The 26213-nt window shown below is 57.1% G+C and overlaps 1 protein-coding gene across 1 annotated transcript in view; it reads left to right on the top strand.

Moving 5' to 3' along the window:
- Positions 1 to 14641, top strand: part of LOC136993810 (antigen WC1.1-like) — a gene marked incomplete at its 5' end in the record, with an annotated part of 125510 nt that extends 110869 nt beyond the window's left edge. The window contains 5 exons of the mRNA XM_067308756.1: positions 9223 to 9537; positions 10735 to 10947; positions 12985 to 13299; positions 13736 to 14050; positions 14520 to 14641. Of these exons, the coding sequence (XP_067164857.1) occupies positions 9223 to 9537; positions 10735 to 10947; positions 12985 to 13299; positions 13736 to 14050; positions 14520 to 14641 (1280 nt within the window). The remainder of the gene's footprint in view (positions 1 to 9222; positions 9538 to 10734; positions 10948 to 12984; positions 13300 to 13735; positions 14051 to 14519) is intronic.
- Positions 14642 to 26213: the final 11572 nt, after the last annotated feature.

The following is a 26213-nucleotide window of genomic DNA, read 5'->3' on the forward strand; positions in this document are numbered from 1 at the left end:
CTAACCTCTCCAAAGAAATCCAATTGCTCTTAAGGAGTCAATTATAAAAGTCCAATGGTAGAGAGCCCACTTAAGAGCCACCAGTGCCAACAACTTACATATTATGCCAATGGATTAAGTATTGCCACCGTTTAGACTCTGTACAGGAGCAGGGAGGAGAACACTTCACAGTCAGACAGCTGCTCCTCCTCTTTAGTTGACTCCTGGGCAAAATGATCCTCATCATCTGATGAAGAGGATGGAGAACCACTGCTGTAGACTGCATGTTTCCATCTGCAAGCATTTCAAAGGCAATAACAAAAACAAGATTAGGTCACACTATGTCACATCAAAAATCAAGTCTACCCCAGAAGGTACTGTGAGATCTGTGAAGTTTCCAGCCCATTATACGTATTCCTCACACATCTGATTTCAAACTGCATTACATGTTCTTCCTTGTGAGAGCAAAATTCCATCTTTGTTGGGAAGGTTAAAAGAAAAAAAAAAAAGCACATGGTGCTTATATGCAGCTTGACTTTGGCATATGCAAGATGCCAGAGCCTTGCAAAGTAACTGTAAAGCCTTTTGCAAAGTAACCATATTTGTGAAGCTGTTACCCCTGATTTCCCCTGAACTTCGTGTTCACAGCTGTTACCAAAAACAGCAGGACAAGTCAAGAAGGGGGGTCCTGAGAGAGCTTCAATTAATTATGATGCATACAGGATGATAATTATGATGCATACAAGTTTTGGCTTGAGCCTTTTTATAGGTTTTTATTCCCCTCATTCAGGTCTTGCACAGGCTGCGGAACATGGGCGAGGTACTGCCTTCACGAGGTATTGCATAATTACCCCTCTTCCTCAAGGCATGATCAGCTCAACTACTGCAATGTCCTCTTCTGTCCTGAAATACAGCCTTGCCCCACTCACATCCATTCAGAAAGTTGCTCTAAAGATCATCTTCTGAACTTATTCCCTTCATCACGAAGAACATTCTCCTGACACCCTTCAAGTTTCTTCTCTCACAGCAAACAGAGTTGCTAAGGTCTTTCACGAATTACCTTAATCCCTACATTTTTTCCCACTGGCTGCCCAGAGAACAGCTCTGAATTCTGAGCCGGCCCTGACAGCATCTCTCACTGACTAACCCCTCAATACAAAAATGCAGAAGCATGTTCTCTTCTCACCTGCCACCTTCATGCTTGGGAGAAGGTTTTCATATGCACCTGGCAGTCAACCTTACCTCCTGAAAATTCTCTCTGCGCTGCTCAAAACCCATGAAAACTGTCAGGCTACTGCTGCAGTAAGAGCAGTGCTCATCGTTCAGAGTAGGACTGTGCATTTCCTTGTATTCCCACCTTTCAACAGCCATCTCTTGCCTTTTCTCTTGTGCTCGGTTATAAGCATTTGGGAAAAGGTCTGGTTTTGTTTGCTGACTTCTCTGCCCTGAGCTTACTAGCAGGGCCCTGGATTCCCTGACTATGGCTTGTGAGCTCTAAGACTATACAGAAATGTGAACAGATAAAAAATGGCCAGTGGTTCAGCTTCTTTCAGTTGTTTCAGAGGGGACTTTTGGCCAGAACACAGTGAAGAAAATTGAAAGCCGGAACTAACCTGAGTTGCCATCTTAAGCGTCAGCGATCTCATCAACAGTTCTTTCTTTAAGTTTCTTTCTAGTTCTTCCCTCCTTGGGAGTACGCCTCAAGGTTTTCCTAATGACAAGAAACAAGAAGGATCAGTCACAAACACGCAGAAAATCTGACATGCGCACACTTGGTGCCTACACAGTAGCTTTATCAAGGCTCTGCATGTACACAAAAGATTAGCATGCAGTTCTACGATGCAGAAAACAAGGAAGGATCACTGGAATCCAACCATAAAGGTCTACTTGTTTTCACAAGAGGCCCATTCTATTTTAGGCCTGTATCTGTCAGCCTAAAAAGAGATGAGAAAATGGATGCATATTTTAATACAAGAAGAAAACCAGTACTTTTCAATTTAGTTCATGGCCTACTTTGCCTCTCTGTTAACATGTTGATTCATGGCCCAGGACATGTTAGGAAAAAAAAAAAAAAAAGATTAGCAAAGCAAAAAGCAGGACATCCACAGGGATTCCTGAAGTACATGAATCTATCTTTGCTTTTTATCCCAGAGTTCTCAAAGAACAGGGCAGTAGTACCCACAGGAAGCACCCAGCAGAGAGAATTTAATTTAACGGAGCAAAACGAAGACACGGGAAACATGGTTGGTAGAAATAACAGAAGTTGCTTGAGGGACAGAGAACCAGTTACGCTCACAGGTAATGCTGGCACAGGAACAAATACACATAGAGTTGCCATCACTAAATGCAGCCTGGATTTGAGGAGGCTTCAGATCCATGAAAAGGAAATTCTGGAAGTGGCTCTCCATGAAGGGAGCAGTTCACAAGGGAGCTTAAGTCCATTTATGAAAATGATTCTAGGACACATTTCCCTCTAACAGGCGACTAAACTACAAGACCCAGGAGATTCTCTGGGAGGTGATGAGATGTCAAGGAAAAACAGGCGAACGGGAATCCAAACCTCAGTCACAGGGACAAGCACAGGAAGCTGTACAGCACCTTTTTAGCCTGCAGGCTAACCACCCTGCCCAAGCACACATCATTCCTTTGTGCATGAGGAACAAGATTTAGTAACTGAGGACTAAAAGCACAACAGATTAACAGCTTAGTTGTGCCTATGCGATGGAAGGCATCACACAGTCTTTTTGCATATTTCAACCACAGCCATTATTTTTGGTAAGTTGTAGAGTGAAAAAGCAAGTCCTGAAACAGCTGTTTGTAAACAGAGTGTCCATTCAAAAAAATCACAAAAAGGCAATTCAGAGAATGCAGCATAAGATGCATACAACTTCTGACTGCTATTTCACATTTTCTGAGGAAGAAGATATGTCCTCCCTGCTCAGAGGATGCCTCTAGTATGGTCATACCTATCAATATGTAAGTTATAATTAGAGAGGAAAAAAAGCTTTCTCAGACTGTGGTACTCTGTGGAAGAAGTTACTTCAGCTACATTAGAAGTATTATTTTGCTGTGTGAAATATATTACTTACACAAAAACAGTAAGATAAATGAATATTTAGATTTTTCTGCATCGCTGAATAACCCAAGATCTTCCATCACCTTCACGTCATGTGCTGGTTTGCAATACTGCTTCTGCAGGACCGATACAGAGCTTCACTTGTAAGAGTAAAGAAAAGCAAGTGCGAAAAAAGGTTTGAAAAAATAAATATAAGCAGTAGAGCATCTTACTATAGAATGCACATAATGACAGAGTCAAACTGACACTTAACCAGGTTCCTAAAACCTAAAATAAATAAATAATAGTTCAAATGTTCCCCTTTGACAGAGATTTAAGAACAAGTGCTTGAGAATTTGCAATCACACTCTGCACTTAGGTTCATTTTTCCCTCCCACTGAATACAGTGAAAAATCCACTTCTGTAGGAGAAAAACAGAAATTCTAAAGATCATAGTCAGATATCAGAAAGAAATTATGGTAGCTTTTAACAGTACTTCAACTGCTCTGCATGGTAGCAGTAAGTCATTCACAGCTAACACCTTCCCCAGATACAGCGACTCTTTATTCTTAACTGTGGTGCAAACTGCGGGTGTTTCTTCCACGGTTGCACCCGTCACACAGGCCACCCCATGGCTGGGACACGCTGCAAATCCTCGAGGAGGCAACGCCAGCCTGGGCTGCGCAAAGGCCACGTCGGGAAGGAGGCCGCACGCAGAGCTGCAGAAACGCCAGGACTCCTTCAGGTGGGCTGCGGCCCCCTCTTCCTCCGTGTCCTGACTCGCCCTGTGCACGAACCGTGTTTCAACGTGCGTCAGCCCGGAACAGCAGCTCATCAGCGCTGAAGGAGCCTCACACCACAGCCACCACTAAGATGGCGCAGTCCTGCCCGGGGGAGGGGTCGCCGACGGGTCACATGGCCATGGCATTGCCATGGCAACGCCCCCAGTGCAGCCCTCCTGTTGGCTGGCAAGAGGAGGAGGGCGGGGCTCCCTCAGACTGACTGCTCTATCAGCCAATCATAGTCCAGTATGCAGGGCCCTCAGAGAGGGGGGGAGTGGCCTGGCCTGACCTGGGGGAGAGGAGAGAGAGGAGAGAAAGAGGGAGCGAGGGGGAGAAGGAGGAAAAGGCGTGAAAGAGTGAAGCAAAAGGGAAGGGGGAGAGGAGAGGAGAGAGGAGGAGCGGGAGAGCAGGGCAGTGCCGAGAGCAGGGCAGAGCTGCGCAGCAGCAGCGGCACCCCGTGGCCCCGCAGGGCCGGTCCCTCAGGGCAGGGCACAAACAGCCCCCTCAGGCAGCGCGTCAGGAGCGAGGCAGCTCCCCGCACCAGCAGCCGGCAGGGCAGCTTCCAATGCAGCCAGGCCTGCGCCCGGAGCAGGGCGCTGCGGTGCTCTGCAGCGACCCCCCTGGAGAGGGAGGCTGTGCCCTGAACCGCGGCGGGTCCCTGGGGAGCTGGTGGGGAAGAGGAGAGGGAGGAAAGGAGAGAAGGGAGTGGGAGAGAGAGCGGGTATGAGTGGGTTTGGTGGGGGCTGCGGCCGAGTTCAAATGGCAGCGGGTGCCCTCCCGCCAGGGCGGGGGCAGCGGTGCTGGCGACAGGGCTGCCTTCCTCAGGGAGCTCCAGAAGGTGAAACCATGAAATAGGAGAATGCTTCTTGTCCTGGATGTGTAGAGGATTTGCTGGGTTTGTTCAGCATTGGGGAAGAAACCAGACTTCTGAGGTGCGGGAAGGCTTCTCCCTCTGCCTGGGACGTGAGGCCCTGCTGTCTTCAGGTTCATGGTTGCTGCTCCCATGCAATGCTCCCATTAGAAAATGTTGCCAGGAATTCCTTACAGGCTGTTCTCCAATTCCTAAGTGTCATAGGCTAGATGTAGGTAATACCTAGGCAGAAGCTAACGCTTTTTGGGGGTAGTAACTGGTATGTAATGGGTGTTTTGCTCACTATGAGCATTGTGAAGCCATGAGGTGAATCAGGGAGGCCGTTGAGGAGCTGGCTGAGCCTTGGGGGAAGGCAGGGGGAGCTGCAGGTGGCACCAGCCCCATGGTCAGGGTGTGGGTAGTGAGGTCAGCACTGTCTATGAGAGCTATGCCAGAAAATCACCAGTGTCAAATCAAGTCTTTGTAAGTAGCTGACAGGCCAGCAGGAGGCACATGGCTTGGCTATTGATGATGAGGTCACTTCTGCCTGAGTACCTGATAGGCCATCTGGAGGAAGAAGACTTGTCTGTTGCTTGTGAGGTCACTTGTGCATGATGAACTGATTGGATAGCAGCAGAGATGTGTCTGGAAAGGTGATTGTGAGGTCACTTCTACCTGAGCGGTTGATAGGGCTGCAGCAGGTCCATGGCTGGGGTATGAGCTTTTGAGATTACTTCTGTCTCAGAGGCTTATAGGCCTGTGACAGAAACACTGTTCTGCAGGTGACTGTGAGGTCATGTCTTTCTGAGTCCCTGCTAGGCCAGCAACAAGCACATGGCTAGGAATTGACTTTGAGGTCACTCCTGTCCCAGCAGCATACAGATCTGCAGCATTAATAAAGTCTGCTTTCCAGGGTCTGTGTGCTGTAGAAATTACCCCTGTCCAACAGCAGGGAGCTTCTTAGATTTTCCTGCAAGGTCCGTACTGGGTCTCTGTGTGTACACCTGCTTTAATATCGCCTTCGCGGCTGTCACATGTTAGTGGTCTCTGATTCTCTGTCCAAGTATGTTCTTATTGGAGACTGGGTGCAAAGGCTCTTGGAGGAGACAGAGGTAATGTGAGCCCCAAAGAAAGGCATAAGAAAAATCCCCACAGAGGCCTCTCTTTGGCAGCAGATTGGGCACAAGAGAGAGGGAAGATTCAGCCAGGTGAAGCCCCTTGGGACCACTTCATCTGCTTCCTTGAGGTGGGAAGTGAACATGAGCAGGACTGAACATGGATGTTCCCAGAAAGTCCCTTTTCAAAGCCTTTGGGGGAGTAAAAGGAACTTCCAGGGATGGAGAGTTGGCCTTGCTGTGTTTTCAGGCCCTTGGGGAGCTCTGCCTGCTGCCATGTCTAGTCGTGTCCCCTCTGTGTCCCTAATGCACCATGCTAAGGCAGCAGTGACCTCAGAATCCAGATCCAAGCCATGTGCCTTCTACTGGCCTATCAGGTACTCAGGAAGAAGTGATGTCACAGACAACAACCAAGCCATGTGCTTGCTCCTTGCCTATGAGGGACTCAGTCAGTAGTGACCTCACAATCACCATGCAAGCCAAGTGCCTGCTGCTGGCCTATCAGGCATTCAAGCTGCAGTGACCTCACAATCAGCATCAAAGCTGTGTGCCTGCTGCTGGCCTATCAGGGGCTCTGGGAGAAGTGACCTCACAATCAACATCCAAGCGCTGTGTCTGCCGCTGGCCTTTGAGCTATTCAGGGAGCACTGACCTGAGAGTCGACATTCAAGCCCTGTGCCTGCTGCTGGCCTATCAGTTACTGCAGCAGGAATGACCTCAAAAGCACGTGTCCCACCCATGTGCCTGCTGCTGGCCTATCAGGCACTCCGGCAGCGGTGACCTCACAATCAGTATCCAAGCCGTGTGCCTGTTGGGAAGGGAAGGGAAGGTGAATAAGTTAAATGCAAAGAGCTCCTGAGAGGATAAGGACAGCATCCCATGGAAGGGGAACATAATGCAGTAATGTGAGAAAAGAAAGGCACAATGATATTCAAAGAGCCTAATACAATGCCCAAGCTTTTCTGAGTAGAAAACCACTGAGTAAGTGGAAAAGTAAAATACATGACCATATCTAAAAGTCTAATGGCACTGAAATGTATGAAGGTGTGCAATAGCAGCATGGTGGGGTGGTGTGAGATGCAGCATCACTAATGAGAAACTGCAGTGAAATGTGTGTTCTGCTTTGCATAAGTGGTGGTGTACAATGGACGGGAGTTACAGAGAGATGGCGAGGTGCCAAGTGCCGATGGCCCTGGGCTGTGGTAGTGCTGTGAGCTGTGAGTACTGAGACCCTGCTGCACAGGGGACACCCGTCCCCCTGCCCAGCCTTGAGTGCAGGGCCCCAGGAGTGGTTTGGTCACCTGCGAGGAAAAATCCCCCTCTAGGAGCTGTGCCCAGCAGCTGTGTCTGCAAAGGCAGCAGGAGCAGCCCCTGCAGCGCCATCCCTGGGAGCAGGTTTGGGGCTGGAGCTGGCACAGCGGCTCCATGCAGTGACAGTGCTTGGGGAAGCAAGCCCAGAGAGAAACCACCGTCTTCCTGGCTTGGGCGCTGCTGCAGGGAGAGCGTGGCGCAGGCTGCCAAGGTCACGTGGGCTGTGGTTTGTGCACCTGCAGGCGAGGCTTTGATCTCCTGATCAGCCCCTGCAAGGGAATAACGGGCTGTGGGGTGAACATGCTGAGAGTCGGGGGGGTCTGAACGCCTGGGCTGCCCTGTGTGCTGTCAGAGGAGTGAAATGGCCCAGCTCCCTGCTCCTGACCAGGGCACCCACCGCGGGGCTGTCCAGGAAGGGATCGACGAGCCCGCACTCACGGGATGGGGCTCTGGCCATGGCAAAGAGGCCTTTCACCGCTGCTGCTCCTGGCACAGCAGGGCTGTAGCAGGGTGAGGGGCTGTTTCTGTTCCCTTCCTGACACAGCCCGTCCCAGGGGCAATCCCAGCTCCACGGTTCCCATGGTGCGGGGACAGCTGGGCACTCGCACCTTGGGCACTCGGGCAAACACAGCGTACGACATGCCCAAAGCTCCCGGTCCCCACAGTGGGATACAAGGGGCAACAGACCCATTTCCCCACCATGATCTGCCCTGTCCCACTGGGATGGGCCCCGTGATGATGCCCCAGAGCAGCGACCGTGACATTCGCAGTGGAGCCGTGCCTCATATATGGTCATGAAGAGCGCTGGAGAAGTTCATTGGAGGGCTGGGCTGTGTCAGAAGGGAGATAACCCCTGATAATGTCTAAAAAGGTGCCTGCTGCTTCGATTGGCTCCTCCTGCAGCTGAACCAGCACCTGCAGATATATATTGGCCTCCCATCTTTGTTGTCCTGTGCGAGTCCCCAGGAACTGTGTCAGGGAGTGGGGTGCATCAGGGCAGTGCTGTCAGGGCAGGAGGCTGCAGATGGAGGCAGAGGGACTCCTTGTGCCTCGGGTGCTGTGGCTGCTCCTCTGGGTGCAGCTCTGCTGGGGTAAGTGCCTGCTTCCTTATCACATGGCCATGGGGCCAATGGGCACCAGTGGGATCATGGGGATCCCTCTGGAAAAGGGGTTTCATCCCAGAAAGCAGTGAGACAAGGGTCAGGAGGTGCTCAAGTCCATCGACCCTGTGCTGCTCTGGGTGGGAGAAGGATGTTTGTGCTTCCAGGGCTCCTGTGCTTATGGCAGTTGGTGCCTGGGTGTGCTTGTAGACACCTCATCCTTGGGCACCCTTTGGGGATCCCTGTTCCCCCCAGTGCTGTGCCCCTGGAACTGGCGGTGGGTCAGCTGGTGACTGCAGAGCTCAGTGATCCCCAGGACACAGCCAACCCCCAGGGTGCCCAGGAGGGTTTCTGTGCTGTTCGCTGCCCTGGGGTCAGGGTGTGCCTGGCCCAAGGAGGGGCAGTTTGTGCTCTGCAGAGAGAAGGGGACCAGGGCATCTGCATCCACAGCCCAGCAGAGAGGTGTCCTTCCCAGGGGCCCTGGCTAATGGCAGGGGCTGGGCTCATACCCCATGGGCAAGGAAGGAATAAGCACTGGAAGGATTGTGGGGTCATCTTGGTTCTCCCTTGGGACCTGGAAAGCCCTGGGGGAGGTGGGTGGGCTTGGGTGGTGCCCGGGGCAGGTGGTGGACAGGGGGCTGGGGTCATGGGGGATGCAGCAGTGTGGGGAGGCCTGGGGGTCTGGGGCTGCTCACGAGGTGCCGTGCTGGGAAGGAGCGGGTGCCCTGTGCAGAGCCTGGCATGGTGTCTGGGTGGGCATGGGCAGGGTGCAGGGTGCAAGGAGGTGCCGAGGTCCCTGGAGTGGGAATGGCCCAGAAGGGCTGGAGCTGGGTGTCTCCCAGCCCAGCCCAGCCCAGCCCAGCGGAGCCCACAGGGAGAGGAGGGACCCCGACACTGCCCCTGGGACAGCCCAGCGGGTAGAGGGCTCACAGCCCCCGTGCCTGGGTCTCGGCCCTGGGCAGGGGACCTTGCACAGCTGCAGCGTGGGGCCTCGGCACTCTCCTGACCATCCCCATGTCTTTGTTTGAAGGTGCTGCAGAGGTGAGGCTGGAGGCTGGAGGCAGGCGCTGTGCTGGAAGAGTGGAGGTGAAACACCAGGACCGGTGGGGGACGGTGTGTTATATTGGCTGGGACATGAAAGATGCTGCTGTAGTTTGTAAGCAGCTGGGCTGTGGATCTGCTCTCCAAGCTCTTTCGGATGCACATTTTGGGCCAGGATCTGGCCAGATTTGGCTGAGCGATCTTGAGTGTCAAGGCACCGAGACGGCCCTGTCTGAGTGCAAACATGCTGGTTGGGGTGGACATAACTGCTATCATGCTTGGGATGCTGGAGTGGTTTGTTCAGGTAAGGAGTCAGCCAGTTCCTCACCTTTGGGGCTGGGCCTGGGATCGGGGGACTAACCGGGCTGTGCCCTGAAGGAGAAATGCGTGGGTACCGGAGCAGGCCCTGACGTGACTGCTCTCGCTGCCAAGCTGGGACTGTTGCTGCTGCTGTCCCTGGGGAAAGCCCCAGGTGAGCCCACCGCGGGTGCACAGACCCCGTCAGGGTCTCGGGGGCTCAGCCCACCCTCAGGCTGAACCGAAGGGGCTTTTCAGAGAGGAGAAGAGCAGGGCCTGGGGCAGAGGAGCAAGGTGACAGGCATCACCTTGCACCCCGTGCCCAAGGCCGCCCCATGAGGATCAGCCCCACACGAGCTCGGGACCTGGCGGCTGCGAAGCCCCTGGCTGCTCCCTCCCACATCACCGCACGCACAGGCCCTGCAGGGTCCTTGGGGCTGTCACAGCCCCGCGGGGAACGCGGCCTGTCCAGGCAGCACTGACCCGCTGTCCAGCTGCTCCTGCCGGCCCTCAGCTCCCCACGCTGCCCCGTGTCACAGGGCTTTGCCAGCACTTGCTGACCCTCGTCTGCACCTGCTTTTGCAGCATGCGCCGGTGTCAGCCCAGGGCTGCACGCAGATCTCCTGCTCCTCTGCCCGGTCGCTGGCCATGACTTGCACAGCCCCAGCAGTGCGCTGTGGCCCTGCCTGGGGACACCTCTCCCCAGGCATGTGTCAGAGGAGACAGCTGGCCCAGACACCGACCCGGTTACAGCTGCACCATTTCTGTGCCTGGGACGTGTCTCCCCTCACAGACACCCCAACACCCCAGGACACCCCCAGGAACAGGGAGCATTTTGGGCTGCTCTGAGGCGATTCCCCAGCCTGGCTCTGAGCTCTGCAGCACTTGGGCCTGTTTTCCTGGTCCAGGCACTGTGGTGCTGGGGGCCTGTGCCGGGCAGCGCTGGGCTCCTGGGGCAGCAGCATTTCCCTGAGCAGTGCCTGTGGCTGTGGGTCCAGCATAGACACAAGCTCTGGAGTGCTGTGTGGGTGTGAGAGGAGGTGCAAGGGGCCCTGAAGGGTTTGTGTCATCAACACCCATGGACGGCTGCTGCTGGGGTGTTCATGGGTCATTTTGGATGTGGCTGCCTTGGAAATCATGTGGGATGCAGGTATGTAACTGCTGGAAGCCTCTGGGAACTCCCCATCATTGGTGTTTTCTCCAGGATTTGTCCAGCTGGTTGGAGGAGACAGCCCTTGCTCAGGACGTGTGGAGATCAGAGATGGAGACCAGTGGAGAACAGTCTGTGACTCACACTTTGGTCTCGAAGCTGCTGACGTTATCTGCAGGGAGCTGCAGTGTGGCACAGTCCTGTCCATCCCCGGGGCAGCTCACTTTGGAGAGGGGGTTGGTGCCATCTGGGATGAAGAGCTGCAGTGTGTGGGGAATGAATCCCTCCTCTCCTCCTGCCCCAGGATGTCCCTCAGCAACCAGACCTGCACCCACGCGAACGACGCTGGTGTCACCTGCACACGTGAGCATTCAGGGAGGAGGTATGAAATGCCTCCTGTGAGCTGGGCGCTGTGGGGTAGGGGACAAGGGAAGTGACTGCGCTGAGCATGGTGCGAGTGCAGGAGGGGTGGAGTCATCTGTAGTCCTGCAGTGACAGAAGCGAAGGAGATGGGATTGGATCTCTGTGACATTTCCCTCTCCACTGATGGATGAGCACAAGCATAAAGGGATCCTCTCTAATTACCCTCTCTCTCCCATGCAATATATCCAGGGTTCAGGCTGGTGAATGGCAGCAGGTGTTCGGGGCGGGTGGAGATCCAGGTGCAGGGGACCTGGGGAACCCTCTGTGACTCTCGCTGGGACATAACTGACGCACATGTTCTCTGTCATCACCTCAACTGTGGATTTGCCAAGTCTGTTCCCAGAGGAGGGCATTTTGGGAGAGGAACCGGCCCTGTCTGGAGAGACACCTTCCAGTGTGAGGGGACCGAATCCCATTTGGGACAGTGCCCTGTGACTGCCCTGGGGGCCTCCTCATGTTCACATGACAACGATGCTGGTGTTTTTTGCTCAGGTGAGTGCAGGGAAAATGGAGGATTAACTAAACTTGCCCCTTGTGTGTGACATGGCAACCCAAAGCTGGGGAGCCCATGGCAATGACAAACTGAATTTCTCCCTGGAGAAACCCTGGCTTCCCATGGAGGGGTTCAAAGGGCTTTGCCTGCTCAGGTCTCTGCCTCCCCAGGGCAGCTGATTCAGGCCCTGGAGACCACCGCCAGGCCTGGGCTCCTCTGCTGCCCTCCTGCAGCACAGGCACAGGACGGGGCTGTGGGACACAGCTCCACTCAGTGCAGCTGTGAAGGACCCTCCGCTCCCTCCTGCAGCACACAGCCCCGTCCCAGACCACAGAGAGCCCTGCAGACCCTGATCCCACCGCCTGCAGGGGCTGCTGTGGGCGCGTCCAGCAGGAGCAATCCCTGAGGCCGAGCTGCGGAGCGGGGCTGGGATTTGCCCTTGCTTCTTGTCAGTATGAACCCCAAACTCGTCCTGTTTTGTAAGAAAGGCCCTCATGCTTCTGCTTCCTGCCAAGGACACAAGCTCCACGTCCCTGATCCATAGGGATGCAGAGGGGTAGAGACGTGTGGGTTCTCCCCTGGGTGTCTCAGCAGGGGCCAGTCCCAGCATGGAGATGGAGCAAGGCTTGTGCTCATCCTGTCCGTCACCCAGGCCATTGCACAGGCCACTACTTCCTCCTGATGAAGCTGCTCCACATTCATCATCAAGAACATATCTGGTGGCTCTGGGATTTGCCTTCACCTCCCATGCTTCCCCATCCCTGTCCCTTCCTGAGAAATGACATTTGTAGTCAGCAAGGTTTAGTGACTGGAGGAAAAAAGAAAAAAAAAACTTGGAAAACTTCCATCCTCAAGTTCCTCACTGTGAGCCGGCTACAGATGGGTGAGCCCCCAGGTGTCCCAGGGCATCAGAAATGGGAGACACATGGCAGGGTGCAGGGCTCCCCGGTGTCACAGAGGGTCCAGGGTATTTTGCCTGTCTCTGAACAGAACCCTCTGAATCCCTGTGGCTGGTGGGCGGAGGGAGCCGCTGTGACGGGCGAGTGGAGATGCTGCTGCACGGGACGTGGGTCAGAGTCCTGGATGACCAGTGGGATGTGAACGATGCCAGCGTGGTGTGCCGGCAGCTCCAGTGCGGAGAGGCAGAACGAGCCTACAACTCACCAAAGTCTGAGCGAGGGACGGGCCCCGTGGGGCTGAGAAGGGTCCAGTGTGCAGGGAAGGAGACTCGCCTGACCCTCTGCAACACCTCCCTGCCTGAGGCAGAGCCGGAAGGAATTGCGGAGGATGTGGGAGTGGTTTGCTCAGGTGAGTCGCTGACAGTCCCCAACACACTATGCTCCCCAGGGCCAGGAGTCCCTGACAGCTGGTGTTTCTCCCGGCTGCAGGGAGCCGGCGGGTCCGGCTGGTGAACGGGACAGGGCGCTGTGCCGGGAGAGTGGAGATCTACTACAAGGGCACCTGGGGGACCATCTGCGATGACTCCTGGGACCTGTCCGATGCCACCGTTGTTTGCCGCCAGCTGGGCTGTGGGGTGGCTGTGGAGGTGACCAGTTCTGCTCGTTACGGGGAAGGCTCCGGGCAGATCTGGCTGGATGAGGTGAACTGCTCCGGGGGTGAAGCTGCTCTCTGGGACTGCCCTGCCGAGGCCTGGGGGCAGCACGACTGCAGGCACAAAGAGGACGCAGGAGTCGTCTGCTCAGGTCTGTGTGGGGAGCAGTGGTGGGAGCCTGGTGCCCAGGAAGGTAGGGATGCAGGGAGAGCAGGGCATGGCCGAGCCTGCCCCTGGCTGCCCTGAGCCCCCTTCCTGCCCCCATCCTGGGGACATCCGTGCACAGTCCTCACTGGACCTAGTCAGGGTTATAGGGAGAGCACAGACGTCCCCAGGGCTTAGAGGGGAGGGTAGTGCTGCACGTTGGGGACTTCTCTCTGCTCCCTTGGTGAAACAGTGACTTGCTGGCAGTGCCCTCTGCCTGTCTGAGCCCTGGGGTGTCCAAAAGAGTTCCTGCTCCTTGCAGTAAGCCTTCCTGCCCATGGATGCCATAGAATAACCTGGGGGATTTTCAGGGATGCTTCAGGTTTCTCTCTCCTCACCCCAGGACCAGCTTGTTCCCCCCCACTTTGTGCTTTTCCTTCCAGAGTTCACGGCCCTGAGGCTGGAGAACAGCAACAGCTGCTCTGGGCGCCTGCAGGTTTTCTACAATGGGACATGGGGGAGTGTTTGCTCCAACTCAATGACTCCTGACACCATGTCCCTGGTGTGCAAAGAGCTGGGCTGTGGAGATGAAGGGTTCCTTGAAACAGACCTGCCGTATGGCAGGATATCTGGCCCCACATGGCTGGATCGTGTTGAGTGTGGGAAGACGAACAGCTCCTTTTGGCAATGTCCTTCTGCTCCCTGGGACCCGCCGTCATGTGATTACCAACAAGACGAGACTCACATCACCTGCAGTGGTAAGGCTGGAGCCACCTGGGCACAAAGGCTCCTCTTGGAGGTGCCTGTTGCTCTCTGTTGCCCATAGAGAGGGCCCAGACAACCACCTTTTAGCTTGGGAAGTCCATGCAGAGCATCGTGCTCATGGCTGTGTTTTGCTGAGGGAAAGGGAAGGGGGAGAGTGAAACCAGTCCTGGTGGCTGAGGGTTATGTAGGAAACAGGCAGCGTGCAGGGCACTGCTGGCAGCAGAGCTCAGAGAAGCCTCCCCTCTGGGAACATCCTTCTGCTCCTCTGCTAACCAGGGAGCCTTTGGGGGTGAGCAGGCGGGGGTAAGCCTTCAGTGCTGTGCTGTTCTACCCTGAATTACCAGGGATCCAGCTGTGTCCATGAGCAAGGAGGCACTGGGAGGTTCAAGCACAGGTCAGTCCTGCTCCTGTCTGCATGACTCCCATGAAGCAGCCCCTTCACCGCAGCATTTCCTTCTGCAGGGAGACGACCAGAAGCCACTCCAACCCCGGTGGCCGAATGCCCCAACTCTACGAGCTGCACAGGTAGCTGCTCCTCCATGTGCCCTTCTCGCTTGGCCAGGCTCTCCCAGCTGCCCCAGTGACACGGGGGGTTCTGCGTTTTCCAGATATGGAGAAGATTCGTGCTGTGGGAGGAGAGGACAGGTGCTCAGGCAGAGTGGAGGTTTGGCACCGCGGCTCCTGGGGGACGGTGTGCAATGACTCCTGGGACATGAAGGATGCCGAGGTCGCCTGCAGGCAGCTGGGCTGTGGCCCTGCCGTGTCTGCCCTGGGGGAAGCTGCATTTGGGAAGGGGACAGGTCCCATCTGGCTGGAGCGGGTGGAGTGCAGAGGGACGGAGCGATCTCTCTGGGACTGCTGCACCCAACCTGGGGACAGCGGTGCCTGCCAGCACAAGGAAGATGCTGCTGTGAATTGCTCCAGTGAGTGGCAGTGCTTCATCCCCTTGTTCCAGGACATGTTTCCCCAGCTGTGTCCTCACAAGGCCCCAGAGCTCCTCAGAGCAAGGATGTCCCTGGGGAGGTCAGGTGTCTGGTGTCAGGTGGGGAGCAGCTGTTGTGGGGCTGGGTGTCCTCAGGCCTCTGCCTGTGGGACTCCTGCAACCCCTGTAAGTGCATCCCCTGGTCTGCCGGTGCTGTCCTCCCCACGGCCCAGAGCAGAGGACCCTGGGCCTGTCATGGGGACCCAGAGAAGGACAGTTCAGATGGGACTTTAAGGGGATGTCCATGCGCACGCGCACACACACACACACACACACGCACCTCTATCTCTCTCTCTGCTCTGCAGCTGCACCGAGGACAACAACGTCACCCCCCTGAGCAGGTAACCTCCCCTCCTCCCTGGGGTTGATCTCTCCGGGGCCAGGTTGTGACCTGCAGCCCGAGGGAAGGGGCTCTGTGCTGGGGTGTGAAGCCCCAGATAGGAGGCCCTGGGGTGGGAGCGGGTGTCTTTGGGGAGGGCTGTGATTCACCCAGCAGGGTGGGAACTGCCGGGTGACCCAACCCTGCGCCCCCACCCCCTGCTGCCCTGTGTCTGGGGGGTCAGGACTGGGATGTCCCTGGACCCCCACCTCCCCCAGGCCGGGGGCTGCCTCGTCCATGTCCCTGCCCATGCAGATCTCACCCAGGGCCGTGCGAGGGACAGCGGGAGAATCTCGGTGCCTGTCGTCATCTGCATCATCCTGGGGGCCCTGCTCTGCCTGCTGCTGGCCCTCCTGGTGGGGCAAGTGCGAAGTGCCAGGGTTCAGTGCAGAGGTGGGTCCTTCCCCATCGGTCCCAGGGTGGGCGATGCCTCTTGGCAGCCCCGCGAGTGCTGTGGGGTGTCTGTGAGGGGCACAGATGGAGCTGGGGTGGGGGTGCTGCCTCCTGCCCTATTCCCTGCCCCTCCACAGTCAGGCTGTGGGACAGCAGCAACCAGGGGAGGAGAGAGTCCAGATGCAGGAGGAGATGGTGATGGGTGAGGAGAGAATGGCAGCAAGAGGCTGGCGGAGATGGGAGCAGCAGGAGACATCTGAGGATGCTGCTGGCTGTGCTCTGGGCAGTGCTGGAGGGGAAGCTGTGGGGCAGGAGTGATGCCAGGAGGAGCCCAGGGCAGGGGGTCTCTCAGTGCGGGTGTCCAGTCCCCAGGCTGCTCTTTCTGCCCAGCCCTGCCCACCCATGGCAGGGCAGGGCCGTGTTATGGACCCATCTGGCAGAGAGCAGGAAGCTCCCCGGAGAGAGGAGCTGTGGGAGCTGCTCCAGGATCAGACCAGGGACCGGACTCAGTGCCAAAAGGGGCATGGGGCTGCCTCTGAAGGGACAGGGTGAGGGTGACATTGTCCCAGACCATCTCCACAGGGACGTTGCTGTCACTGGGGACGTGGCAGTGGTGCCTGTACAGAGCAGTGGGGCTGGGCTGTTGGGTCAGTGCTGGTGTGGTCTGGGGGGAAGGGCTGGGTGACCACATCGGAGTCTGGTCTCCTGTCTCCATGTCCCTGTGCCGACCCTGCCTCTGTCGCCAGGCTCCAGGAGGTCTCTGGAGCCCTTCTCTGAGGCCGTGTACCAGGAGATCGACTACAGCTTGACATGGGAGAAGCAAGCGATGTTCGGTCGCTCAGGTCGGTGTGGGTCCACTTTGGAGGGAGCACGTCTGCAGGGCCTTTCCCCCAGCCCTGACCCAGGACAGGACCTTGGCAGCTCCTAGGCCAGTGGACCCCACAGTGCTGGGCCACAGGGTCTGTGGGGAGAGCAGCCCAGTGAGGAGCTTCCTCCCCACCAGCTCTGCCCATCCCAGCCCAGGGCACAGCTCCTCCCTGCCTGCTGGGCTGCCTGTCCAGGGTTGTACCTGGTGGGTGAGGGAAGGGGCTGTCCCAGGGCAGCTCCGAAAGGCCCTTTGAGATGGGGTTTGTCCCATGGGAGCAGGACGAGCCCCGAGCCCTCCTCCCCGCGCAGTCCCTGCTGTGTGGGTCCCCGTCCCCAGCAGTGCTGGCCATGAGCAGGGTCAGCAGGGCTCACCTCAATAACACCCGCTGCTCCTCTCGCCAGGCTCCTCTTTGGAGGGGTCCCTGACCAAGCTGCAGCCCGAGCCTGGGGACAGCGAGGAGGAGGACGGTCCTGGGTCAGCACCAGGTAATGGAGGGTGAGGCAGAGGAAGGGTTGCTCTCTCCTCCCTGTAGCTGTGTGACCAACAGCGGTGTCACTGAGTGTCACCATCGGGGTGGGGAGGAATCACCCTCAGGAATGACTCCAGAGCCATGTGGAGCGGGTGAGGGTCGCACGTGCCCATCTGAGCTGGGTGCCTGCAGCCCTGAGCCCCACAGGGTCACAAGGGAACTTCCCAGGCTCAACCCATCCCTGCCTCCAGCAGGCCCTGTGCTCACCCCAAGGAGCCATGCATCAAGGCATTGACGTCTCCACGAGTACATGGGGATTCTCCACAGCCAGCTCCGGTGCAGAGCCCAGCACTGCCGACCCTGCGGCTTGGCAAGAGGGATTCCCACTCCCACACACATGGTCCTGCAACCCTGGGAGGGGTGGTCAGGAGGACGCTGGGTCTCCTGTGGCCCTGCCAACACCAGCATCTCAGCCCCTTGTTCCTGCACATCCTTCCTTCCTCCACTCTGCAGGAGGGCTCTTCTCATTGCCACCAGTTCCCCTCTCCTTTCAGATGTCCCTGTCCTGCCCAGAGGTGACCCAGCAGATGGCTATGATGATGCCAGAGAAGTCTCTGACCCCAGGGAGGATGTTTTTCCTGGGCAGCGAGACTGGGAAGCACCCAGGGAAGCGGAGGAGGGAAACAGGCCTGGGGAGGCACAGAGAGGTGAGGGGGAAGTGCAGTGCTGCTGGCTCCTGGGGTGCCGTCCCCAGTGCCTGGAGAGTCACTGCATACTGAGAGCCCAACCTCCCAGGATGGGGAGGGAACCTGCACCAGGAGTTTTCCTGCTATGGAAACTGGGGTGGGATAAGGGGCTGGACATCTCGGGACAGTGAGAAAAGGGAGAGGAAGGGGATTTACAGCCCAGGAGGGGCACGTGCATGGGGCCAACTGCAATGCACCGGCCTTGCTGCTTCCAGAGGGGAGCCTGCACTCCTGGGGAAGTGACGGGGCCCCAGGAGCCAAGAGAGACGCCCCATCCCTGCTCCCCACAGACACAGGGTACGATGATGCTGAAGAGGCATCTCTGGCACATCCCCATGAGGACACCAAGGCTGAGAGACTGGACCCTGGTGCCCAAAGGTCCCTGAGCCCAGGGCCAGGAGAGCCCACCCCTTCCATGCGGTTGGGTGCACCTGAGACGGAAGAGAGGTCTGTGCAGCTGGGAGAGCCGTGAGTGCCAGAGACCAGTCTCCCTTCTCCCACTGGTAGCAGAAAGAGCTGGGCATTTTGTCTGTTTTTATTCGTCTACTTCTATGCCATGCGTTGGTATTTGTTCTTATTAAAACCATTTGGGAGTTTGATCCAGAGCTGGTGCTTCCCTCCCCAGGTGTCAGGGTGTCTCCCCAAGGCTGATCAGGGAGGGCGAAGCACCAAGAACCAGCAGTGGGGAAGGGGCACGTCTCGGGACCAGCAGGCTCTGAGACAGGCTGTGCGCCTGCAAATGCCCATGGACCCTGGAGTGTGGGAATAGTGAACAGCCCAGCTGGAGGATATTCCTGCTGGCAGAGACATTTCCACCCTGCAAACCACACGCAGAGCTTCCAGCCAAACTGGGTCTCTCTGCAGGGTCCCGTAATGCCCCTCTGGGCAGGGAGGTCCAGTCTCCTCACCCCGGGAGTGCCCCTGCTTGCTCTTTTCCCAGGGGCTCTGCCTGGACCACCCTGGTCCCAGGCACGGATGCCACCACCGAGAGGCAGTGACAGGGTTGGTCCTGGGCTGTGGCCCCACAGCAGTGAGCCTGGAGGTGACAGCAGAGCCCTGGACACCCCAGCCAGCCCCAGAGGGGCTCATTGCCTGGGGATCACCTCCCCACAGCGGTTGAGAGGCAGCTCTGCTTCCCACTGCCCCTGCACATGGTGCAGAGCAGCTTGTTGGGGTGCCAGGGGCTGGGATTTCCCCTCCTGTGGCTCCACAGGGTCTCCCATTTCCAGGGGCTGCTCCTGGCTCCCGTGGCCCTCACAGACCCCCGAGCACTCCTGGCACAGCCCAGAGCTGGCTCCTTCCTGGCAGGGGCTGTGAGGCACCAGGGCTCAGGGAAGCCCTGGGATGCCCCCCTGCTCCCATCCACCCCCACCCCTCTGCCCTCCCGCTGATGGGCTGCAAGGGCAGAAAAAGGAGCTGCCTCACCTGGGGCACCAGTTTGGGTCTGTGCAGGGGAATATCTGCGTGCAGACGCAGGGGATGGGAGCAGTCAGTGACAGGAGAGGACATTTCCTTCAGCAGGGTGGGAGGCAGAAGAGGGAGAGGGCAGTGGGCTGGAGAAGGGACCACCACAATATGCAGGCTGCAGCCCGAAGTCACAGTTCAGCCCCTGGCCTTGGGACAGGCCCATCCCTGAGGATGCTCACAAGGGCATATTTCCATGGAGAGAAGATTTCATGTCCACTCCTAAAGCAGTTGCCGATGGGAGCTGAGAGAGGATCCCTGGTCCTAGGCCGGGTTTTAACCAACTGTGCCCCAGCGCCCACAGGTGAGAAACTTCTCACACAGGAGCTGAGTGGGGAGGAGGGTTCAACAGCTGTGCAGCATCTGGCACCCAAACTGCCCTCCTTCCTCCAGCCAGGGGGGGGTCTCTGGACCCCGCTGGCTCTTCCTGATGGGTTCCCCATGCCACACACTGACAGGCAGTGGGGCTAAGGCCAAGCGCACAGAAACACACTCCGCCTTCACCCTGGCTCATTTCCTTTCCTGTTCCCTACTTTTTGCCTTGCATTTTTCTCTTTCCTTCCTTTTCTCATCCCCCCACCCCACCACTTATGCATCCATCCTCCACTCATTTACTGATTTCAGCCTTGGCAGGCACAGGAAAGCATGGGGCCACGCGACTGCTGTCAGCTCTCCCTGCCCAGCTGCCCCAGCACAGCTCGCCTCTTCCCCGCAACAGGCACCATCAGGCCGGGAGACAAAATCAGATGTCTCTGCCCAGGGTCTGGTGCCTCTCTCAGGGAGGCAGAGGATAATGTCCCCAGTCCCAGTGCTGCCCAGCGCTGGCTTGGCTTCACAGGAGGGTTTCAGCTCTGGGTTCCAGGAAGGGCAGCTCTCCTCTGCCCCAGCAGCCAAGCCACAGCCTGGCAGTGGGGCTGTGTGAGCCCCCTCCGTCCCCCCAGCCAGGGCAGGGCAAAGCTGGGCTCCCTGCTGGGAATAGCCACAGCTCGGTAGTGCTGCAAACAGCAGGATCATGCCCTCCAGGAGAGGAGGGAGCCAGCGGCTGTCACCAGCACCCTCTCCATGGTAGCGTTTCCCCGTGCCCTGCTGGGAGCTCCTCCATGGGCAGCAGCATGTCCCAGGGCTGGGGACATCTTGGCTTCTCTCCAGGACAGAGCCGTGCTGCTGGGGACCTTGCAGAATGGCTGGGCTGTGTGTGCAGAGCTGGGAAGGGATCGTGGGAGGAGCCTGGACCCCCAATGTAGGCGTGAGGGAAAAGTACCAGCACTGCTCAGCGAGGGCTCTCAGACATCTCTGTCCCACTGGCCTCAGGGCTCAGCCCCAGCAGCGCTGCATGTGCCAGGGCAGGGGGACACTGGGGCGCAGAGGGGCTCTTGCTCTGGGGCAGACACCTCTGTGCTGGAGCACCCGCTCTGCAGTGACCTCGTCCTGTACCAGGTGCCCCTAACTAGCCTCCTCTGCCCTGGAGCTCTGCCCACACCAAGCTGTGACAAAGACCGAGATTTACACCTCAGGACCATAGCACAGTACAAGCAAGGGCCAGATCTTGCTCCTTCTCCTTGCTGATCCCAGACCAGCCGCTCTCCCCTTGGGGCTGGGCAGGGGCCCTGCATGAGCCCTGGGCTCTGGGACTTGCGCAGCCGCAAGGAGCGCAGGGCTCAGCTGGCGCTTGGTGCCACGTCCAGCCTTCGGCTGGGCTGCAGGAGAGCTGGGCTGTGCCGGCCCCGATCAGGGTCTGCCCTGCCCTCCTGCCCCTTCCTGGGAACATGGCCCTGCTTAGCCTGGCTCTGGCCCCACATGCACTGCTCTCTGCCAGGGACACCCATGGTGTCACCAGCACAGCCCCAGGGCAGTGGGGCAGGGCAGGGGTGACCCTGGGGGCTCTGGGGGGAGCTGGGGCTCAGACACCACCTCTGTCCCCAGGACCTGGAGCCTCCCTGCTGGCAGCCTCTGCCCTGAGACAGCCCCCTCCCTCCCCAGCCCCTGGCCCATCTCTCCCTGTGGGAGATGCAGGGCTCAAGCCTGAGCCTGGTAGGAGTGGAGGTTTCCTGTGCGGCAGTGTGCATGGGCATGCGGTGCCCATGTGCATTACCCACCTCCACGGGGGTCTCACTCTCTGAACACCCTTCTCCCATAGGTTTCCCAAAGTGTGGTTGCGGACAAGTGGTTCCTCCACCATGGGGTTAGCACCTGCTCAACCTGTCCTGGGGCTGTATCAGGCCCTGCCCTGCCCAACAGGGACATGCGGGGCTGGGCTCAGCCCTCACATGAAGGACCTGCTCTCCCCAAAGGGCTGGAGCACGAACCTCTCTGCTCAGCTGCAGAAATATCACTACACTCACATCCATGGACATGGGCCAGAGATGGACAAAGAGTGACAAAATGAAGACATGCCTGTTCTGTCCCTCAGATGATGTTTTTGGCATGCCCAGGAGATATTTGCCAGGTCCAAATCTCTCACCCTGGCTGCAGGAAATGGCATGCCTGCTCTGAAGCTCCATGCAGAGCCCACAGCAGGGGCAGAGGGGCACAGCACAAGTGCCCGGGTCCATAACCAGAAGGTGATGGATCAAAATGATTTATTTGCTTCACAGACTTTCATAGACAAAGTGTTTGTTAAAAAAAAAAAATCTAATTCCTTTGGATATTTTGCTTAGATAATGCTCATTTAGGGAATCCAAACCTCTTGAACAAGATTGTTTGGTTGCTGACCAGCTGTTGATGGTATTCTCTGTCACAAGTGTCCTTGCAATAGCATCTTCACCTGGGTCAGGTGACAGTCCCTCAGGGGGGTTGTTTCAGTGAATCCTGAAAGTCCATCTGGCCTGTAGTCCCATGTAACCACTCCAGAGCATGCATGATCCACTCCCATTGATATAGGACTATATCGGATAAATTTGAATGTCATCCTTGTATCACAGGCATAACTTCAATTCCAAAGATCTTGCTACAGTGCAAAAGAAGTGACATCCTCATCCCAGTGTTGTCCCCCTTTACCTGCCTGTCTCTCTCTTCCCTCTCCCCGAGCTCTCCTTTTGGCTCAGGGGAGTTTTCTGATGTTCTTGATGACCTCACTACACCTCCCTGCTGACCTACATGCTAATGGCCAATCCGGCTGATGCAAGGAATTGACCTCACAATAAACATCCAACACATCGCTTTAACTCATCTCTCCCTCTCCCCTCCCCTCCCCTGAGCTCTCCTCTCCATGGAGAAGGTTTTCTGACCTGCTTCATGACCTCACAGGGCCTGCCAGCTTGCTGCCCAATCAGATTGCTGCAGCAGAAGTGACCTCACAAACCAGCTTCCAGTCATGCTACATTTCCATTTCCATTTCCCTGCCCCTGCCCCTGCCCCTGCCCCTGCCCCTGCCCCTGCCCCTGCCCCTGCCCCTGCCCCTGCCCCTGCCCCTGCCCCCTTCAGGAGCTCTCCTCTCTCCTGGGGGCTTCCTCCTGCCCTTCATGACCTCACAGTGCCCACCCACCTGCTTGCTGCTGACCAATCAGGCTGCACTCATAGAGGTGACCTCACAATCACTATGCCAGCAGTATCATGATCATCTGCCTCTCCCTCCTTCCTCCCTTCAGGCTCTCAGGTCTACCTCAAGGACTTTGTCATGCCCCTGATGACTTCACAGGCCTGCCCCCCTGCTGCTGGCCAATCAGCTGCTGTGAAAGGAGACACCTCACAATCAAAGCCACCAATGTCACCTTCACTTGTCCCTCCCTCCTGCCTCCTCCCAAGCTCTCCTTGCTGATGGACAGCCTCTGTGATGCTGTTCATGACTTCATAATGCCGCCTGCCCACTGCTGGCCAATTGGGAAGTGTAATGGAAGTGACCTCACAACCAACACACCAGCCATTGTGCTTTTGCCTGACTCTCCCTCTCCTGCTCCTACTGCCTCAGCTGCTGAATCAGCTCCTGTCACCTGCAGTGACCCCAGTGCCTGCTCACCTGCTGCTGGCCAGGAGCTGCTGGGACAGGAGTGATTCACCAGTGACATCCCAGTGATCACCTCCACCTGCCTCCTCTCTCCCCTCCTGCTGAGCTCTCACCTCCCGTGGTCAGGTGCATCTGATGGGCCTGATGCCCTCACAGTGCCTGTCTGCCTGCCCAGGGCAATCCTGCTGCTGCAGCTGAAATAACCTCCCAGCCAGCATCCAGTCCTCTCACCTTTATGCATGCTACTGACCCTTGTCTTGCAGGGCTGTTATCTCTCCTGACCTCTCAGCTCCTGCCTGTTTGCCTACTGCTGGCCAATCAGGTTGTTGCAATAGTAGTGACATAATGATGTCATTTCACTGGGCAGGCTTTCTGATGATCTGCCTGGGCTCTTCCCACATGGGGAGCTCCACTTCCCACAGGACACCCTGTCAGAGGACAAGCCTGAAAATTCTGGAGAGGAGCAATGCACCCTGTTCCCAGCCCTCACACTTGTTGGGGAGTGGGGAGGAATGGAGATTCAGGACAAAAGCTTCCCTGGAGATGCTGGGGATTGAACCCAGGACCTCCTGCATGCAAAGTAGATGTTCTTCACTGAGCTATATCCCCTAAGGGCCTGCTGAGGGGTGGGACGTACTCTTGTCCCATGATGTGCCTCTGACAAGCTGATGTTCCCCTGACAAGCACAGCCCTGTTGGCCCCTGGTGCCCTGAGAGCCTCAGCAGAAAGCAGCATTTGAACCCTCCTGCTGGCCACAGGCTGGGATGGGGGAATTTGAGATTCCCTCTCAGCTGGGGCTGGTCCTGGACCAGGGCTGCATCATGGAGTGCTGCCCCTTCAACATCTCTGCAGCTGATGGGGGCAGGAGGAGACTCTTGCTGCAGGTGCTGCTCCCATGCTCTGGCCCTCCCAGGGAGGGTCAATGGAGAGGAGCAAACCCCTTCCCTGAGTCACCTCTGCCACCCCGTGCAGCACTGCTGTGTGTCACACCTGTCTTCGATGCCAGCAGCAGGAGCAAATGGGGTGAGGAAAATGCCCTCCCCAGGGTGATGTGCCCACAGCTCCAGTTGCCCCCTGGGATGTGCATGGGAAGGGCCATGAAAGCAGGCAGAGCCGATCCTGGGCAGGGAGCTGCCCACAGCCCCTCACCTAGGTATTAGGCCTCCCTCTGCACTGCTCTGCCCACCAGCACCTGGCAGTGGGCAAAGGGCAGTGTCTCCTTCCCTGGGGCTGGGGACGTGCCTGGGATCAGGGACATTCCCATTCCCACAGCACCAGGAACTGGACACTGGAGCTGCCCCAGGAGAGCACCAGGTGGGGGTCTCTGTGGCGCAGCAGGTAGCGCATTCGGCTGTTAACCAAAAGGTAGGTGGTTTGAGCCCACCCAGGGACGTTGCCCTGTTGGTGGGGTACCTGGGGGATTGTGCTGCCCAGCACCCTGGGTTTTGCTCACAGTCACCATGTCCCAGCTTTGGGACAGCAGATCTGCTGCTGGCTGGGACATGCATCTTGCTGTGGGACATCCTTTCTGGACCATGTGGTATGGCCAGAGAGGCTAGAGAGCAGCACGGAGGATGTACATGTGTCCTGTTGACCCTGAGCTGAGCTGACTTGTCCCATCCCCTTGCCTGATGGGAAGGACAGAAGAGGGAAGAGTGTGTCAGTGCCAGGTGGTCGTGTCTGTACATCTCATTAGTGAATGGGGAGAAGGGAGGGTGCAGTGCCATGGGGCAGCGAAAGAGTCCAGCTGAGTGCCCGCTCCACAGACTGTGTGGGGACGTGGGAGCGATTCACACATCTGCCTGATGTGCAGACAGCTGTGCCAGAGACCCCCCACCCCGTGGCAGGGTCAGTCCTTCATCTACCCCAAGCACAACATTGGGGTAGAGGACAGCGCTCTCCATCCAGGCTGTGCTTGATCCTTAGTCTGACTTGTTGGCTGGAGAGAGGCTGGGTCTGGAGACAGAGCGGGATGTCCTGGGTCGCAGTCGCAGCTGAGATCCTGATGGGACAGCAGGGTTCAGCAGCAGCAAGAGCTGCCAAGATGGCCAACGCAGCATGTGGGGCCGCAGGAGCAGGGCTTCTCCCTCTGTGCAGGGACAGGAGGCTGCAAGGTGCTGCAGCTGGGCTGGGCAGGGCAGCCTGATGGGCGAGTACATTTGGGTAAGGAAAGGTTTTTTTTTTTTTGTGCCGTGAGCTGGTACTGAGGGGATAGAGAACACAAAAGCAAGTCTGTGTGCAATGTTCAGGAGAAATTAAAAAAAAAAAAAAAAAAGTAAATTTGGAGAGCAAAACTGACTGCCAGTCTTTGATCTGGGGCTGCTGTGAAGTCATGGTTTTACAGGCAGCTTTTAGCCTCCCTGCTAGACCCCAGGGGAGTCACTGCCTTTCTGCCCTGTCTTGTGCCCTTTCAGCAGGAAGGAGCTGATGCAGAGGGATGTTCAGTAGGGGTCCCAGACAGGTCCCTCTGTGCTCTTCCTCACACTGAAGTCCCTGCTCCCCACGCAGCTGGTTAAACAGCCCCCTCCCTGCCACTCGCATTCAGCGCTTCTCCCTCTACATCTGCTGGGCCAGGACGCCAAGGACAGACCCCGCTCTGCACTCCGCTTTGTCTCTTGGCACACAAATCCCATCCTTTTCCACAAATCCAATCTTTCTCCCTCGCAGGCCCACTGCCCTTCAGAGGGCAAGGGCCAGGCTGCCTACTCACCCCTCCATCTCAGTCAGACATCTCCCATAGCATCGCAAATGAGGGGAAGAAATTGCCATGGGCAGAGCAGGAACTTTTAATGCAACCCTACTGGGAGGTTTGGCAGGTCAGATCAAATGACCCCAAACACCCCTTAGGACCTCAGCTTTTACTCTCAGCATCAGTCTTCATGGCCTCACTTGAGCTTCCCCAACAGCCAGCA

The sequence above is a fragment of the Apteryx mantelli genome, chromosome 20, assembly GCF_036417845.1.
Source record: "Apteryx mantelli isolate bAptMan1 chromosome 20, bAptMan1.hap1, whole genome shotgun sequence".
NCBI classification, from domain to species: domain Eukaryota; kingdom Metazoa; phylum Chordata; class Aves; order Apterygiformes; family Apterygidae; genus Apteryx; species Apteryx mantelli.